This window comes from Artemia franciscana, chromosome 7 (genome assembly GCF_032884065.1).
Source record: "Artemia franciscana chromosome 7, ASM3288406v1, whole genome shotgun sequence".
In the NCBI taxonomy this organism is placed as follows: Eukaryota; Metazoa; Arthropoda; class Branchiopoda; order Anostraca; family Artemiidae; genus Artemia; species Artemia franciscana.
The window spans coordinates 62332293-62347853 of record NC_088869.1 but is presented as its reverse complement, the minus strand read 5'-3'; the positions used below and the strand labels follow the sequence as shown (position 1 = coordinate 62347853).

Here is a 15561-nt window from a genome sequence, read left to right as displayed (position 1 = left end):
AAACGTAGTACTCAGGTTAAATTCCTATAAACCAATTTTTAGAAAAATAGCTTTAAACTTGATCAATTTCCAATATCGTAAATTGTGGGAATACAATTTTTTTTTCGAGCTTCGTTTTCATAGTTTTTTATTACAGCCACACGAGTAACTCTTTACCCACAGTTCGTTCCAAAGGAAATTAAATACCTATGTATAGCGCTACCATACAATAAACAAGAGGACAATATTATATTATGACCTATTTGACTTTTATGTAATTGAATTTTTTTTTAGGAATATCTTCGATAACCACTTTGGCTGTCTTGGCTCTTTGGAGAGCAATCGTTGTTGCATTGACACTGGGTAAAAAATGGAGTATGTCATTTCGTCAATCTTCAGGAACGATCATTTTTATTTGGGTCTATTCTACAGGAGTGACTGTTCCTCCCGTATTTGGATGGGGAAAGTTCGGTGAAGAATATGGTGGATTAAGGTAAGAGTAATTATTATCCCACTGAGTTTTCTCGTAAAAAATATTCCGACTCAAAACTTTTTCGTTCTATTTACCAACTAATATTCCCCAAAGGCGGAAAACACACAGTGTGTATTACTACAAAAAGAACAAACCACGAACAACGGCGCTAGCACCAAGAAACATGAAAAATTCACCTGCACCTCAACGATAAGAAATATATTTTGTTTAGCATAGTGGAAAAGTCCAATAACTCTTTCCCCGGGGATTACAATCTATGCCACTATATGCATGCGGGCTGTCGAAAGAGTGTATCTCAGATATGACATAGGGTATTAAGCTGGAACTTTCAAGAAATGATGAGGAGAATGATCAGTTGACAGAAAGTCAATATGCAAACACCACTACTATGATAATTACTACTGCTACTACTACTACTACTAATTTTGCTGCTACTATTACTACTGCTTCTTCTTCTACTAGTGCTTCTACTGCGGCTACTGATACGGCAAAATGTAATTGGGTAACATTTTCAGGGTATATTGAGCGGAAGCTGAACTAAATCAAATGCTGCTACTATTACTACTGCTTCTTCTTCTACTAGTGCTTCTACTGCGGCTACTGATACGGCAAAATGTAATTGGGTAAAAATTTCAGGGTATATTGAGTGGAAGATGAACTGAATCAAAACGTACTGTGCGCATGCAGGATGTACGCGCAAACCCCAAACCATTCATTGGGACAAGGGATGTAGGTTATGCAATTCACCTGCTACTTGCATTTAGCATTTGCTAGCGGCAAAAAGGGAGTAGGTTTAATTCTTGGTAAACAAAAAAGTCAACAGCATTCAGGTGAAGCTTTCAGGGAATGTTGAGGAGAGTCCTGAGCTAAATAAAAATACACGATGTGTGAGCAGGTTGTCAAAAGGATATATCTAAGGGATGCCATATGGTATTAAATCGGAACTCTCAGGGATTGTGTCAGGGGGGGTGATCAATTGACCAGAAGGCAACGTGCGCACGCTACTACTACTACTATTAAATTCAATTTCAATTGAACATCGAGGTTTAGTCAAGAAAACAAACAACAACAAAAAACACACAAAGAAAGAACAAAAAAAAAGTAATACAACGGAGAAATTAATCCTCCTTAAGCTTTTACTTGCTTGGAGTAACCCCTTAAACACAGGAATAAAATTTAAAAAGGAGAAGAAAAGAAAAGAAAGAAAGAAAAAAAATCTGCTCTAGCCATACTCCTGGTGGGAGTAACCTTTCGAAACAACAACTCATTCTGCCTGCCAACACTTTCAAAAAACCACTTTTTCTATCCAACAAAAAATTGAACAATGTATTTCCATTTGTTTATTTCATTTTTTTTTCAGTGGGAACTTGAAAGCGAATGAAATTCAGTTTCAATATTCTTTAAAAATCATACAACGGGAGGCAAACTGTTTAAAGATCTCTACAGAAATAACACACATACATACTTTTTTTTAATTCGGGCAAATTATTCCAAAGACTTGCCCGAAATCGACGTTTTGAACATCTAGATCTAGTTCTTGCAACTTGAGGTTTCTGCACATTATTAGCATATCGTGCAGGATAGTTATGTATTTCATCACCAGAAGTAAAAAAAATTAGGAACCATTTAGAAAGTACTACTGCTACTGCTATTACTGCTACTGCTATTACTGCTACTGCTACTACCAGTGCTACTACTACTACTACTACTACTGTTACTGCTACTGCTACTATTAATAGTGGGAGTACTACTACTACCACTACTATTACTACTACCAAGTAGCACGAGTACTACTACTACTACCTAAAAAATGTATGTTTCCAACAAAAACGTATGTTTTTCCATCAGTGGAGTAGATGCATAAAGTGAATAGCTATAATTGTGTTGAACAATAGAGTATCTTATCTTATCGTACCACTGCTACTACTACTACTGCTACTACTACTACTACTTCTACTACTAATACAACTAATACTAGTACTATTACGACTACTACTACCACTACCACTACTACTACTACTACTACTACTACTACTGCTGCTACTACTACTACTACTACTACTACTACTACTACTACTACTACTACTACTACTACTACTACTACTACTACTACTACTACTACTGTACTACTACTACTACTACCACTACTACCGCTACTACTACTACAACTACAACTACTACTAATACTACTGCTAATACTAGGTGGTATCAAAAGCTTTTGTTTAGGATGTCAAAAGGACAAATCAGCAATATCTTAGAAACATCTTAGGTTATCAAACAGTTCGTGGTAACAAACTGTAGTAAGGAGCGACCCGGCTCAATAGTAAACGAAACTCTAAAAAACGGAATTTTGATGCTAAAATATACATCAAAAGAATCAGATTTTCATGCTGATTTTAAATATATAAGTTTCATCAAAGTTAGTCTTTGTCAACAAAAGTTACGAGCCTGAAAAAATTTGCCTTATTTTAGAAAATAGTGGAAAACACCCCCTAACACAGAATCTTAACGGAAATCACACCATCGCATTCGGCGTATCAGAGAACACTATAGCAAAATTTCCAAGCTCCTATCTATAAAAATGTGGAATTTAGTATTTTTTGCCAGAAGACAAATCACGGGTGCGTGTTTATTTGTTCGTTTGTTTTTTTTGTTTTTTTTCTTTTCCCCAGGTGTCATCGTATCGACCGAGTGGTCCTAGAATGTCGCAAGAGGGCTCATTCTAACGGAAATGAAAAGTTCTAGTGACCTTTTTAAATGACCAAAATTGGAGGGCACCTAGGCCCCCTCCCACGCTCATTTTTTCTCCAAATTCAACAGATCAAAATTTTGAGATAACCATTTTGTTCCGCATAGTCAAAAACCATAATAACTATGTCTTTGGGAATGACTTACTCCCCCACAGTCCCTGGGGGAGGGGCTGCAAGTTACAAACTTCGACCAGTGTTTACATATAATAATGGTTATTGGGAAGTGTACAGTCGTTTTCAGGGGATTTTTTGGGGGTTTTGGGGGTGGGGTTGAGGGGAGGGGGCTATGTGGGAGGATCTTTCCTTGGAGAAATATGTCATGAGGGAACAGAAATTCAATGAAAAGGGCGCATGATTTTTTAAAATTACTATAAAAAAACAATGAAAAAATAAACATGGAAAAGTTTTTTTCAATTAAAAGTAAAGAGTAGCATTGAAACTTAAAACGAACAGAGATTATTACGCATATGAGGGGTTCTAAAAATACTTTAGCATAAAGAGCGAGGTATTTAGGAGGAGATAAATACCTCGCTCTTTATGCTATAGTATTTTTAGTAATTTCAACTATTTATTCTACGGCCTTTCTGATTCAGGGGTCATTCTTAAAGAATTGGGACAAAACTTACTATTTAGTGTAAAGAACGAGATATTAACGAGGGTACAAACCCCCTCATTTACATAATAAAAGTTAAAGAATATAAAAGTTTGTTACGTAAGTTAATTCTTAAGTTACGTATATTTTTTACTAATAAAAAAATTCGTTAAAAATAAAAATTTATAGTTGCCTTTTTATGTAACCGAAAAATTGCATGGCAACTAGGCCTCCTTCCCCATCCCTTATATCTCAAAATTTTCTGATCAAAACTAAGAGAAAGCCATTTAGCCAAAAAAGGAATTAATATGCAAATTTCATTTTAATAATTTATGTGTGGAGAGCCAAAATCAAACATGCATTAATTCAAAAACGTTCAGAAATTACATAAAAAAACTAGTTTTTTAACTGAAAGTAAGGAGCGACATTCAAACTTAAAACGAACAGAAATTACTCCGTATACGAAATGGGTTGTCCCCTCCGCAATCCCTCGCTCTTTACGCTAAAGTTTGACTCTTTGCCACAATTCTGCTTTTTAAAACAACTAAAAGCTTTAGCGTAAAGAGCGAGGGATTGCGGAGGGGACAACCCATTTCGTATACGGAGTAATTTCTGTTCGTTTTAAGTTTTAATGTCGCTCCTTACTTGCAGTTAAAAAAACTAGTTTTTTTATGTAATTACGTTCAAACCTACTTGTGTGTTGTTGGAGATGTTGAACTTACTAAAATGCAATGTTTGTATTCTACTACTGCTACTACTACGACCACTTTTACCTTGATAGTACTACTACTGCTACTACTACTAAAGCAGAAGCTAAGAGCATTCAGTTAGAAATTCCATGTAGCTTTTTGAAGGATATTAAACTAAATCAAAATCCAGTATGGGCAAGCAGGTTGCCTAAAAGACATTTCAGCAACGTCCCAGGAACTGCTTAGGGTATTAAGTTGAAACTTTCATGGTGTTCTGAGGGAGATATTGAACCAAAAAACACGCTATGTGCATGCAGGTTGCAAAAATGGTACAACAGCAAGGTCTAAGGAACGAATTAGAGCATTAACTTGAAACTTTCAGGGCATGTTGAGGGGAATGTTGAACTAGCCAAAAGACACTCAGTACATGCTACTGCTGTTACTACTGCTTCTACCGCTACTGTTATCACCGAGGAATGGGTATTAAGGTTACACTTCCAGGGATTGCTTAGGGGGAAGTTGAACTAAATACACATCACTTTTCACAAACAGGTTTTCAAAAGGGCATATAAGCAATATCCTAGGGACAGCTTAGAATATTAAGTTTAAACTGTCAGGGCATGTTGAATTAACCGAAAGGCACTATGTTCATGTTAACACTATTGTTACTTCTACTACTGCTTCGAGAACTACTTGAACTAGCTGAGTATTAATAATGAAAATTTCAGTGAGTGTTGAACTAAATCGGAACAGAAAATAATAATCTAAGAAAAGCGAGATTATTGTTCTATGTTAGATAAAACTGATAACAAGCAGAAATTAGTATTAATAAATAAATTAAACCCAAAACGAACATAAATTAAGATACGTAGTTAGTCTAAAACATAAAGATAACAGCTACTCATAGCGACGGAAGATTGAATCATAAAATAAGTAGAAATTGAAAATGAATAATCTGGTAAAACTTCAAATAAACAGGAATTAATACAAATAGTAGTAGGGATAGCGCCCCCTAAACTCTTTAAAGGCCAGAGCCTCATTTGTGGTTTGCTGAAAACAAATTAAATTTTAAACATTTTTTCTTCTATAATCGTGCTTTTGAAAAAAATGGAAATATTTCCAAAAATTGATATTTCATTAGTTCTTTTCAGTCGCCTTGATTATTAAGATGATTTTATTTTAATCTATTGATTTTTTGTAGTTGAAAATTTGGCAAATTAAAAACACTGTGTCCAAAGTACATACCAGTTTAAAATAAAACGCAAATGCTACACAGGCCATTTAAAGGATTTGATAAGGATGGCGAGAAGCACTACTCTTATTAATAAACCTTGATTAGACTTGTGATAACATTTTTCGTTGTTGATTGTATGACAAATCAAAAACAGATTACTCGAAATACAGAAGGTTTTCAGTAAAGCGCATATGACACTCAGCCCTTTAGAAGGATTAGAAAGCAGTAGTTCTATGAATGTTATCGGTAATTTATATTTGTTGCATGTTTGACTTAATTTTTTATTTTTGTATTCATCCAGAACAAAATCTGTTATCTCTATTTTTGATACGGGTATTTATTTTAATTTCTGTTCATTTTGGGTTTTATCTATCCATTAATAGTAATTTATTTTTGTTTTAGGTTAGAACAATTGTAGCACTGTATTTCTACTTGTCTTAAATTTCATTATTCCTTTTTATTTTATCTGAAGAACTTCTTTTTTTTACCAAAAACACTTTTTGAATTAATCAATAGTAGAATTTGTTCAATCTTGTAAGGGCGACGAAAAAGGGGACGCATATCCAAAAGTAAGGTTATTTGCTTCTATTTCATTGTGCAATTTCCAAGTTTCTTTCTATTCTAGAAATTCTTTGAGAAGATTAAACCATCTAGAGAGACGGTTTATGTTCAGATTTCGCAAGACTAAGTGTAAAATCTCCTGGGAATTACTGTCAAAATTACTCAAGGGGAATATAATGCACAAAGAATGTATAGTTAATAAGATTCTGGAGCACAGCTGGTATTAGGATATTAGACCCGTATAGATTGAAGACATTTTTTTTCAAAATCTGATATAGTGAAATCTTCCTGCATTAGGAAGATAGGAATAATGCATGCATTATTCTCTTTAATCCCCCCCCCCCATGTTCGAACTAATACTTCAACACCCTTTCAAAAATACATCAAAAAAATATAAGCCTACCCCCCCCTATATATTTATTTATTGCAGATAACCTAAACTAAAAATTTAAGCAGCTGAACAGTTTCAGTTTTCAAAATCAAAACCATAAAAGTTGATGATACTTATTTCTATTAATCCTTTTGCTTTAGAAATTTGACTCCGTAATCCAAATTTTGTTTAAGGACCTGGCTCCTACAAGATATATACCGGGCTCATACAAGATATGACCAAGTGTATGAATGAACAACATTTGCATAATTCGTCAAGACTAAACTAATTTTCGTTTATAGTTAGGGAATTACAGCTCAGATATTGTTCGTGTAGGTTTTAGTTATTCCTTTTTTTTTTTTTTTTTTGGTAAAAGTAAACGTGAAGTAAATAACAAATCATAAGCCAAAAGTTTACAAAAATCCTTTGATTCACTTTGGTATTTATCCTTCATTATACATTTTAATGCCCTTTTGAAAATACCCCCCCCCCCTAAAAAATGACATAAAAGTAAACCCCCTGCCACGTATTTATTTATTCCAGATAAACTAAAAATTTATGTAGCTGAACTGTATCAACCTTCCGAAATCCATACACATTTCCTGTCTACACAAAATACCAGATATAATCAGGTGTATGAATGAGTAACATTTGCGTAATTCTTGACATCTCTCTATTCTGGTTTATTCTTGTTTAAAGCACACGCTGTTTTCTATTTACGATCTTTCTGAGTTTTACTCAAAGTGGGAGGAAGTTGACACCTTTGTGCTAGACATAAACGGAAAAAACAACTCAATTTTACTTGGAAGATAGGTGTTCTTCCTAACAAGTGATCTTGAGCATCACTATACCCATTTATATATAAATCATACCCATCAAACAGATCTTCAGTTTCGCATATTGCAAATAGTTTTGCGTTTATGTAGATGAATGGTTATTGGACCTAGTATATCATTGAAGAGCATTTGCAAATTACTTGATGTCTCTCTATTCTGATTTATTCTTGTTTCAAGCCCAAGCTGCTCCCTATTTACACTCTTCCTGAGTTTTACTCATGCTGAGTGGACTTTGACACATTTGTGCTGTATGTTTAAAAAAAAAACAGCTTAATTTTACTGGCAAGGTAGGCTCTTACCTTTGACACGTACTCTTGAGCATTATCAAGCTCACCTATATATGTCTTACCCAGCAGACAGATTTAAAATGAGCTCATTTTAAAGAGACATTGAGTCTGTGTATATGCATAGTTATTTGACCAGGTATACCAATGAAGAGCATTTACAAAATTCTTGATGTTTATTCTTTCTGATTTAGTCTTGTTCAAAACACTGGCTGCTTTCTATTTTTCTCCTGTTGAAAAAAAAGTTTGTCAAAATCAAAATATATATTTTATTATTGCTTTTGCAAAATTTGGTTGAAAATTTGTTTTCCATTTGTATTTTGTGAGCAAGCTCCTCCTGATTTTTTCTGAAAGTTCTGGCAAAACAAAAAATTGCGATGAGCTAAGAGGAAGACGGTGCTCTCCCCGGAAATCCCTGAGATATTTTGAATATGTTGGCATTTCTTATTCAAATTATATAATAAGTTTTTTTTATAAATAACGTGCCGTCTGAAAAAATTAATTTTGCATTTTCTTTATTGAGGTGTCGAAATGTTATTTTTTTTTTCTTTTTCAGCCGTATTTCAATACAGCTAAAACTACTGCTTTTTTAGTTTAGTAATTTCTATTTAAAAAGACTAAAATTACTTTTTTTTTTAGTTTAGTAATTTCTGTAAAAAAAAGAGAAACCAATGAGTGTAAGACTTGGTGTTACTTCCGTAAGACTAGCGGTTGTCTCCAAGCTTTATTTTTTTGAAATTTTCCAAAACTTGTTATTTACAGGAAGTGTGTTTTGTATGTGGACACCCAATTTCAACTATGATATAAATAAGGTACAACTTTTAAAAATAAGAAGGTCAATGAAGGGGGCATAGAAGGGAATCAGCCATTGTCACAATCCCCACTACAAATACTTCAATGCAAATTAACCCAAAACGACACCTCCACGTTCAGAGCCTGTGGCAACTGGTGGCAAGAAAATTCGTCTCCCAGAGAGCTCGCTAGGAATGAACTTGTCATAGAGATAGCAGGTCATGGAGAAAATTAGCTAGGATTAAGTGTATCTTTTCTAGAAGAGAATAATTGATATGAAGTACTAGGTGAATTAATTGAATTTGAAATTTATTCATAAGATATTCCTAAAATTCATTTTTGAATACAAATCTTGGTGACACTAGTTTTTGAGGATGAGGAACTTGAAACAGGGGAATTTGGGGCCAGGAAATCAGCAATCCCTTCAACCCAGGTTGTAATAGTACAATGCAAATTAAACCAAACGATGGCTTCAAGCTGAGAGTGGCGCATGGTAAGAAGAATACATAGTCAAGTAAGACTAGGATATTCGTGGTAAGAAGAACACAGAGTCACGTAGAGTCACGTAGGTTTACAGAGTCACTTCAGAAACAATATATGTAGAAACTTTGGAATAAGCCATTCTCATTGGAAATTAAAAATTCTGAATTCTTCTTAAGAGTCGATGGTTACTGGAGGGTAATTGAACAAATGGTTAATTGGGTGTCGTACTAGACGAGTGGTTGGCGCGCTGGATTCGGAATCTCCTTTGTCCGAAGGACGGGGATTCGATTCCTGGCGTGGCTGGTTATTTAGTGTGGGATGGGGGTCAAAGACATGACTCAGTAAGCTCAGCCAGAGTGAACCCAGGTCTAAATAGGTACCGGGAAAAATCTGGGAAATGTAAGCAGCAAGGGTGTGTGAAAGCACAGGCTGGCTGACCACCAGCCCCCCATTGCACTTCCTGGCTAAAGGGCTTCGAAACGGAGATCAGCACCACCGGATGGACTTTAACGGTCTAGTCCCGTATCATTTATTAGAGGGCAACCAGATCCCCCCTTCTCCTATTTTTGCCATCCTCCATCCATAGCCTCCAAAAGTGTTCGATACAACTTTTGTGATAGCCATTTTGTTCAAAACAGTCGGAATGTCTAATAAAATATATCTCCCAGGATTACATGATCCCCACAGGCCCTCTGAATTTTTTTTTTTAAATAATTATAGAGTTGCTAAACAAAATCAAAAGACACTAGAGGAATCCTAATTCTCAAAAAGACATATCTCTAGTATCTAAGGAAGGGCTAAGGGTATTAATTTGAAACTTTCATGGAATATTGAGGAGTGGGTTAACATTAGCAGTTTTAGGCCTCATAATCTTTTGGATTTGGAGGCATACCATAGAAGTGTGAAAACATAAAATAAAAGGAATTTCATATCAGGGGTCAGAGAAACTAGGGGGGGTGATCTTCTGCCCATGTCTAGAGTCACCACGGGATGTTGAACAAGATCAAAAGACACTGCGTGCATCCTGGTTCTCAAAAGGGCGTATCTACAACATGCCAGGAATGCATTCCTGACATTACAGAGTATCCCTCTGACATAAGGAAATTCCTGACATTAGAGAATTAGTATTAGTATTAATATTGAGTACGGTGTGAATTTGACCGAGAAATAGTATTTCTCGGTAAATACTATGGGGTATACTGAACTAAGTCAAATGATACTGTGTGCATCCAAGTTGCCAATTTTGGTGTATTCAAAATATTTCACGAACGTCTAAGGGTAGTGAGTTAAATCTTTAATGGAATTTTGATCGGGATCTTGAATTAAATCAAAGACTGTATGCAGGTACCCACTGTCAAAATAGCCTCTTAGATATCATACTGAGGATATGCTCACGTCAAAGTAACAAATAAAAAAGAGTTTAAAGAGCCAAAAATAAAGAGAGCTGACTGATGCCTTGTGGATGCATTTATTTTTTTATTCCATTCTCATTCATATGCAATCTTTTGAATATTAAAAAAAACAAGTTTTTTTTTCAAATGAAAGCAAGGAGTGACATTAAAACTTAAAACGAACAGAAATTACTCCGTATATGAAAGGGGCTTTTCGTCCTCAACGCCTCGCTCTTTACGCTGTAGTTTTACTCTTTCTCTTAACTTGACTTCTTAAAAATTAAAAAAAAAACTTTGGCGTAAAGAGCGAGGCGTTGAGGACGAAAAGCCTCTTTCATATACGGAGTAATTTCTGTTCGTTTTAAGTTTTAATGTCGCTCCTTACTTTCATTTAAAAAAACTTGTTTTTTTTTGTTTAATTTCTGGGCGTTTTTAAATTAATGCATTTTTTTATCTTGGCTCTTCGCGCATAAATAATTAAAACAAAATTTGCATATTAATTTTTTTGGGCTAAATGGGTTTTTCATAGTTATAATTGGAAGATTTTGAGAAAAAAGGAGCGAGAGAGGAGGCCTAGTTGCCCTCCAATTTTTGATTACATAAAAAGGCAACTATAACTTTTAATTTTTAACTAACGTTTTCATAAGTAAAAAATATACGCAACTTACGAATTAACTTACGTAGCGAACTTCTATATTCGTATGTTTTATTGTGTATATGAGGGGGCTCACCCCTCGTCAATACCTCGCTCTTTACACTAAAGCTTAAATTTTGTCCCAATTCCCTAAGAATGACCCCCTGAATCACAAAGGCCGTAGAATAAATAGTTGAAATTACTAAAAATGATGTAGCGTAAAGAGCGAGGTATTACGAGGAGGTAAACCCCTCATATGCGTAATAATTTCTGTTCGTTTTAAGTATTAATGCTGCTCCTCACTTTCAGTAGAAAAAAACTTTTTATATTTATCTTTGCATTGTTTTTTTAAATAATGCTAGAAAATCCTGCGCCCCCTCCATTGAAAGTCTCTTCCCCCATGAGAAGTTCCTCCATGGAAAGATCCTCCCACGTAACCCCCCCTCAACTCTCCCCCCCCCCAACCAAAAAATCCCCCTGAAAACGTCTGTACACTTCCCAGTAACCATTACTATATGTAATCACAGGTCAAAGTTTGTAACTTGCAGCCTCTCCCACGGGGACTGCGGGGGAGTAAGTCGTCCCCAAAGACATAGTTATTAGGTTTTTCGATTATGGTGAATAAAATGGCTATCTCAGAATTTTGACCCGGTGACTTTGGGAAAAAAAAATGAGCGTGGGAGGGGGCCTAGGTGCCCTTCAATTTTTCGGTCACTTAAAAAGGGCACTAGAACTTTTAATTTCCGTTAGAGTGAGCCCTTTCGCGACAATCTAGGACCACTGAGTCGATACGATCACCCCTGGGGAAAAAAACAACAAAAAAACAAATAAACACGCATCCGTGATTTGTCTTCTGGCAAAAAATGCGAAATTCCACATTTTTGTCGATAAGGGCTTGAAACTTCTACAATAAGGTTCTCTGATGCGCTGAATCTGATGGTGTGATTGTCGTTAAGATCGTATGACTCTTAGGGGTATTTCCCCCTATTTTCTAAAATGAGGCAAATTTTCTCAGGCTCGTAACTTTTGATGGGTAAGACTAACCTTGATGAAATTTATATATTTAAAATCAGTATTAAAATGCAATTCTTTTGATGTAACTATTGGCATCAAGATTCCATTTTTTAGAGTTTTAATTACTATTGAGCCGGGTCGCTCCTTACTACAGTTCGTTACCACGAACTGTTTGATTCTCTTTAAAGGATTCTTTCTAGTGTATTGTCTAGATTGCTGTTGAATCGAAAGCTTAATTCAAGAAGCGTCCTACGCCTTGGTACCTGAATGAACAAAATTTATGCAATAACTATGTTGAATACAACCAAGGTCGGCGCTCAGATTACCTTATACAATTTAACGATTTAAACTTGAGTCCCATTTTCTAATTCTTCAACAACAACAAAAACTGAGAAAACTATGAAAATCATTAACCAATAATAAAACTTTGACTCAAAAAACGACAATAGTTAACAATAATTTATTTTTAACCCACTAAAATACAAGACAAGTGGAGTAAACAAAAAGAAGATAATGAAAGAAAAATAGCATAACTATACGAGAGATAAAACATACAACACAACCATAACTCAACTAACGAAAGTACCACTAAGAGATAACACAACAGTAAAACGAAAACAGGTGAAAACTAACGAATAAATGAAAGTCTCCAATAATTATTATTATTAAAATTCTCTTGTAATAATAACATTGAAAAATAAAGAATTTCTGTTAAATAAAACCTTGAATCTTGAGTTGCTGAAATTTACAGGAATTAACACAGCATTTTGTGTTAAATATTCAGTTTGATTTTCTTAGTTCTTTTTAGTCACCTGTATTATTAGTAGGGGATTTTACCTTACTTTAATTTTTTTTTGTCGACTTTCTTTTACAAATCAAATGACGCTGTTAAAACTCGCACCGTAAATGACCCAAATACCATAAATAAAATTCAGATGATGTAATAGCCATTAGAAGGGTTAGGGGGGATGTAGCCATATTCTCTTTTGTAGTAATTTACGTTCGTTTTGAGTTTTATTTGATGTTTTCTGTTTAATTTTTATTCGTTGCAAGACTTATTCATTTATCTTTTATCTTTGCGTTTGATGTGATTATTTCTGTAACTTTTTTTTTTTAATTTCTGGCCACTTTAAAAGTTTAAAATATTATAGGACATTATTTTCTGATCGCCTGAGGTTTTAATATGACGCTGCTCTGCCTTGAAAGTTTTTTTTTTTTTAATATCTATCTGAAATTAATTTCTGTTCATTTCTGCCGGCCAAAGTTTTCTCATTGTTTAACATTATACTTTTGTTCAGGTTTTTGTGATAAGAAAAAAGGTTAAGTGTATCCAGTTTATGAGAAAAACAAATCGCGCAAAATACCATGTGGATTGCCTGAATGTGAGATTTATTTAAAAGATTTGATTTGAAATCGGTCAGTAAGACAAACAGGATGTATCAATTTAATCATGCGATTAAGTCAAAGTTTACTATGGTATTCAAACAAAAATTTTCACATTTGAGGATCAAAAGCAGAAGCAAGAAATCTGAGTAAAAATAGAATACAAAGGAAAGTCGAATTCAGAGTCAAAACTAGTCCGATCAAAACTCTTTATCTGACATAATACGTTGATTTACCTTTGAAGGACTAAGAAAAATATATCGATTAAAATTTTCCAGTTAAAGGCACAGGACTTGTCAAACGGATAAGCCGTGGTTAGATACCAAGATAAAAACCACGATCAAAGAACGATGTAAACTCCATGTCGCAGGAGACACATTAAGTGAGAGTAATAAAGTCTTCTCGGCCCTTCGAGCTTCCTGGAAAAGGTACGTACGGGAGTAGCCCCACTCCTAAGGTCAGAGTCGCACAAGTGGCATGACGCAGTTAAACAACTTAGTGGAAAAAAGAAAGGAACTGAAGAAAGAATCAGCAACCCAACTGGTAGTTTCATCAAAGCCTCTGAAGTTGACAAATTTTAAACCAAATTTTTACCCCTTACCCAACCATAAGTGACGAACAAATCAGTTACATCATAAACATGTCGTATCAGTGGAATCGCAAAGACATCAGAAATGACAGTTTTCAATTCAATCGGACGGTTACGTAAGAACTGTGCCTCATACCCAGGTGAACTCCCGGTTAAATTACTGAAAGAATATTCAAATTTTCTTGGCAAACCAATTGCATCAGTAATAAACCAGTGTTTCACTGAACAAGCATTTTCAAAGATGTGAAGAGCTGTGCATGTCCGTGTCATACCACGGACATGATTAATTGAGACCCATATCAATAACACCCAGCTTAGCAAAGGTAGTTGAGGCTTTTATTTTCCACTCTCTGTTAAAACAAACTGCACCTTTGATAAGTCCGCACCAATATGGTTGTATAAAAGGCAGTACAAAGGCAGTATATCTAGTGCGAATGTACAACTTAATCGTCAGATATCGAAATTGAAACTAAGTACAGTAGCCAAAATAAATAAAAAAAGAAAAAGAGAAAGACCAAAAATAGCCCAAGTTTCAGATTAAGGACCACTTGCAATAAAGCCAAGATACAGCCAATGTTATAGTATAATGTAATGTTATAGTATAAATAAACCATAAGATACAACCAATGTTATAGTGATAAATAATGGCCTGCTTCTTTTGGGCAGCATATCTGTAGCTTTACATTAGCAGCCCAATTTACTGAATGATATGAAAGAAAAAGATAACAATTAAATAAGAGACGGTTTCTCAAATTTTAGAAAATATGTTCTAGAGAAAATGATTGATAACCTATATTTGAATACAACATTAAATTCAAATTCAAACAGCATGTGTATTTCTTATTTTGATCCTGAATTTCAAATTTCAAACATATTTATAACAGCTTTCTTTTGCTCTATAGTTTTCAATCTATTCGGCTGTAAAAGTGGAGAGTAGCTTCCCAAAGAAGAAATATAGATTGCTCAAGGCAACTTATTTTTTCCATTCCAGTATACCATTTGCTCTGCTTGGCAGTAGCTCTACACCTTTACCGAAATAACGATTGGCAATTAATTTTGTTCAGGCTAAAGGCCTTAATATCTTCATTCCTGATTTTTTATAAGTAAAATATTTGCTATTTTTTTTTCGACACAAATTTCTTACTAGTTTGGATTCCATGCCACTTCCACAGGGATCTAGTCTGTCATCTATTGTTACAAATTGTGAACAAATATTTGACCCTTTTCCTGTACGATAATATTACTGTTGCTGTTTTGCGGTATATATGCGGCGATCAAAGTCATTCCACGGTATAATTGCAGTGTGGTATCATCAGAAAATTGCGCTTTATTTCACTAGAAATTGCGGTAGGGGAGACCGGCCTACATTCGCCACTTTTTTCGTTCTTTATTTATTGTAAACACAGTTTTCGACTTAAAATAATTCTGAAAATCCTGGAATATAGGCGTATCTATGCGGTACCTAGGAAAAAGATACCCAGCAATCA

General features: G+C 34.7%; 1 protein-coding gene across 2 annotated transcripts in view; it reads left to right on the top strand.

The window, feature by feature from the left end:
- Positions 1–331: 331 nt before the first annotated feature.
- Positions 332–15561, top strand: part of LOC136028646 (opsin-VA-like) — a 55603-nt gene continuing 40373 nt past the window's right edge. Inside the window, exon 1 of one of the 2 annotated variants that reach the window (XM_065706471.1) lies at positions 332–472. In XM_065706471.1, coding sequence (XP_065562543.1) covers positions 357–472 — 116 coding nt within the window. In that variant the 5' untranslated portion in view covers positions 332–356. Of the gene's footprint in view, positions 473–14297; positions 14398–15561 lie in introns of those variants that run through there. The other variant, XR_010617857.1, reaches the window with a different exon arrangement.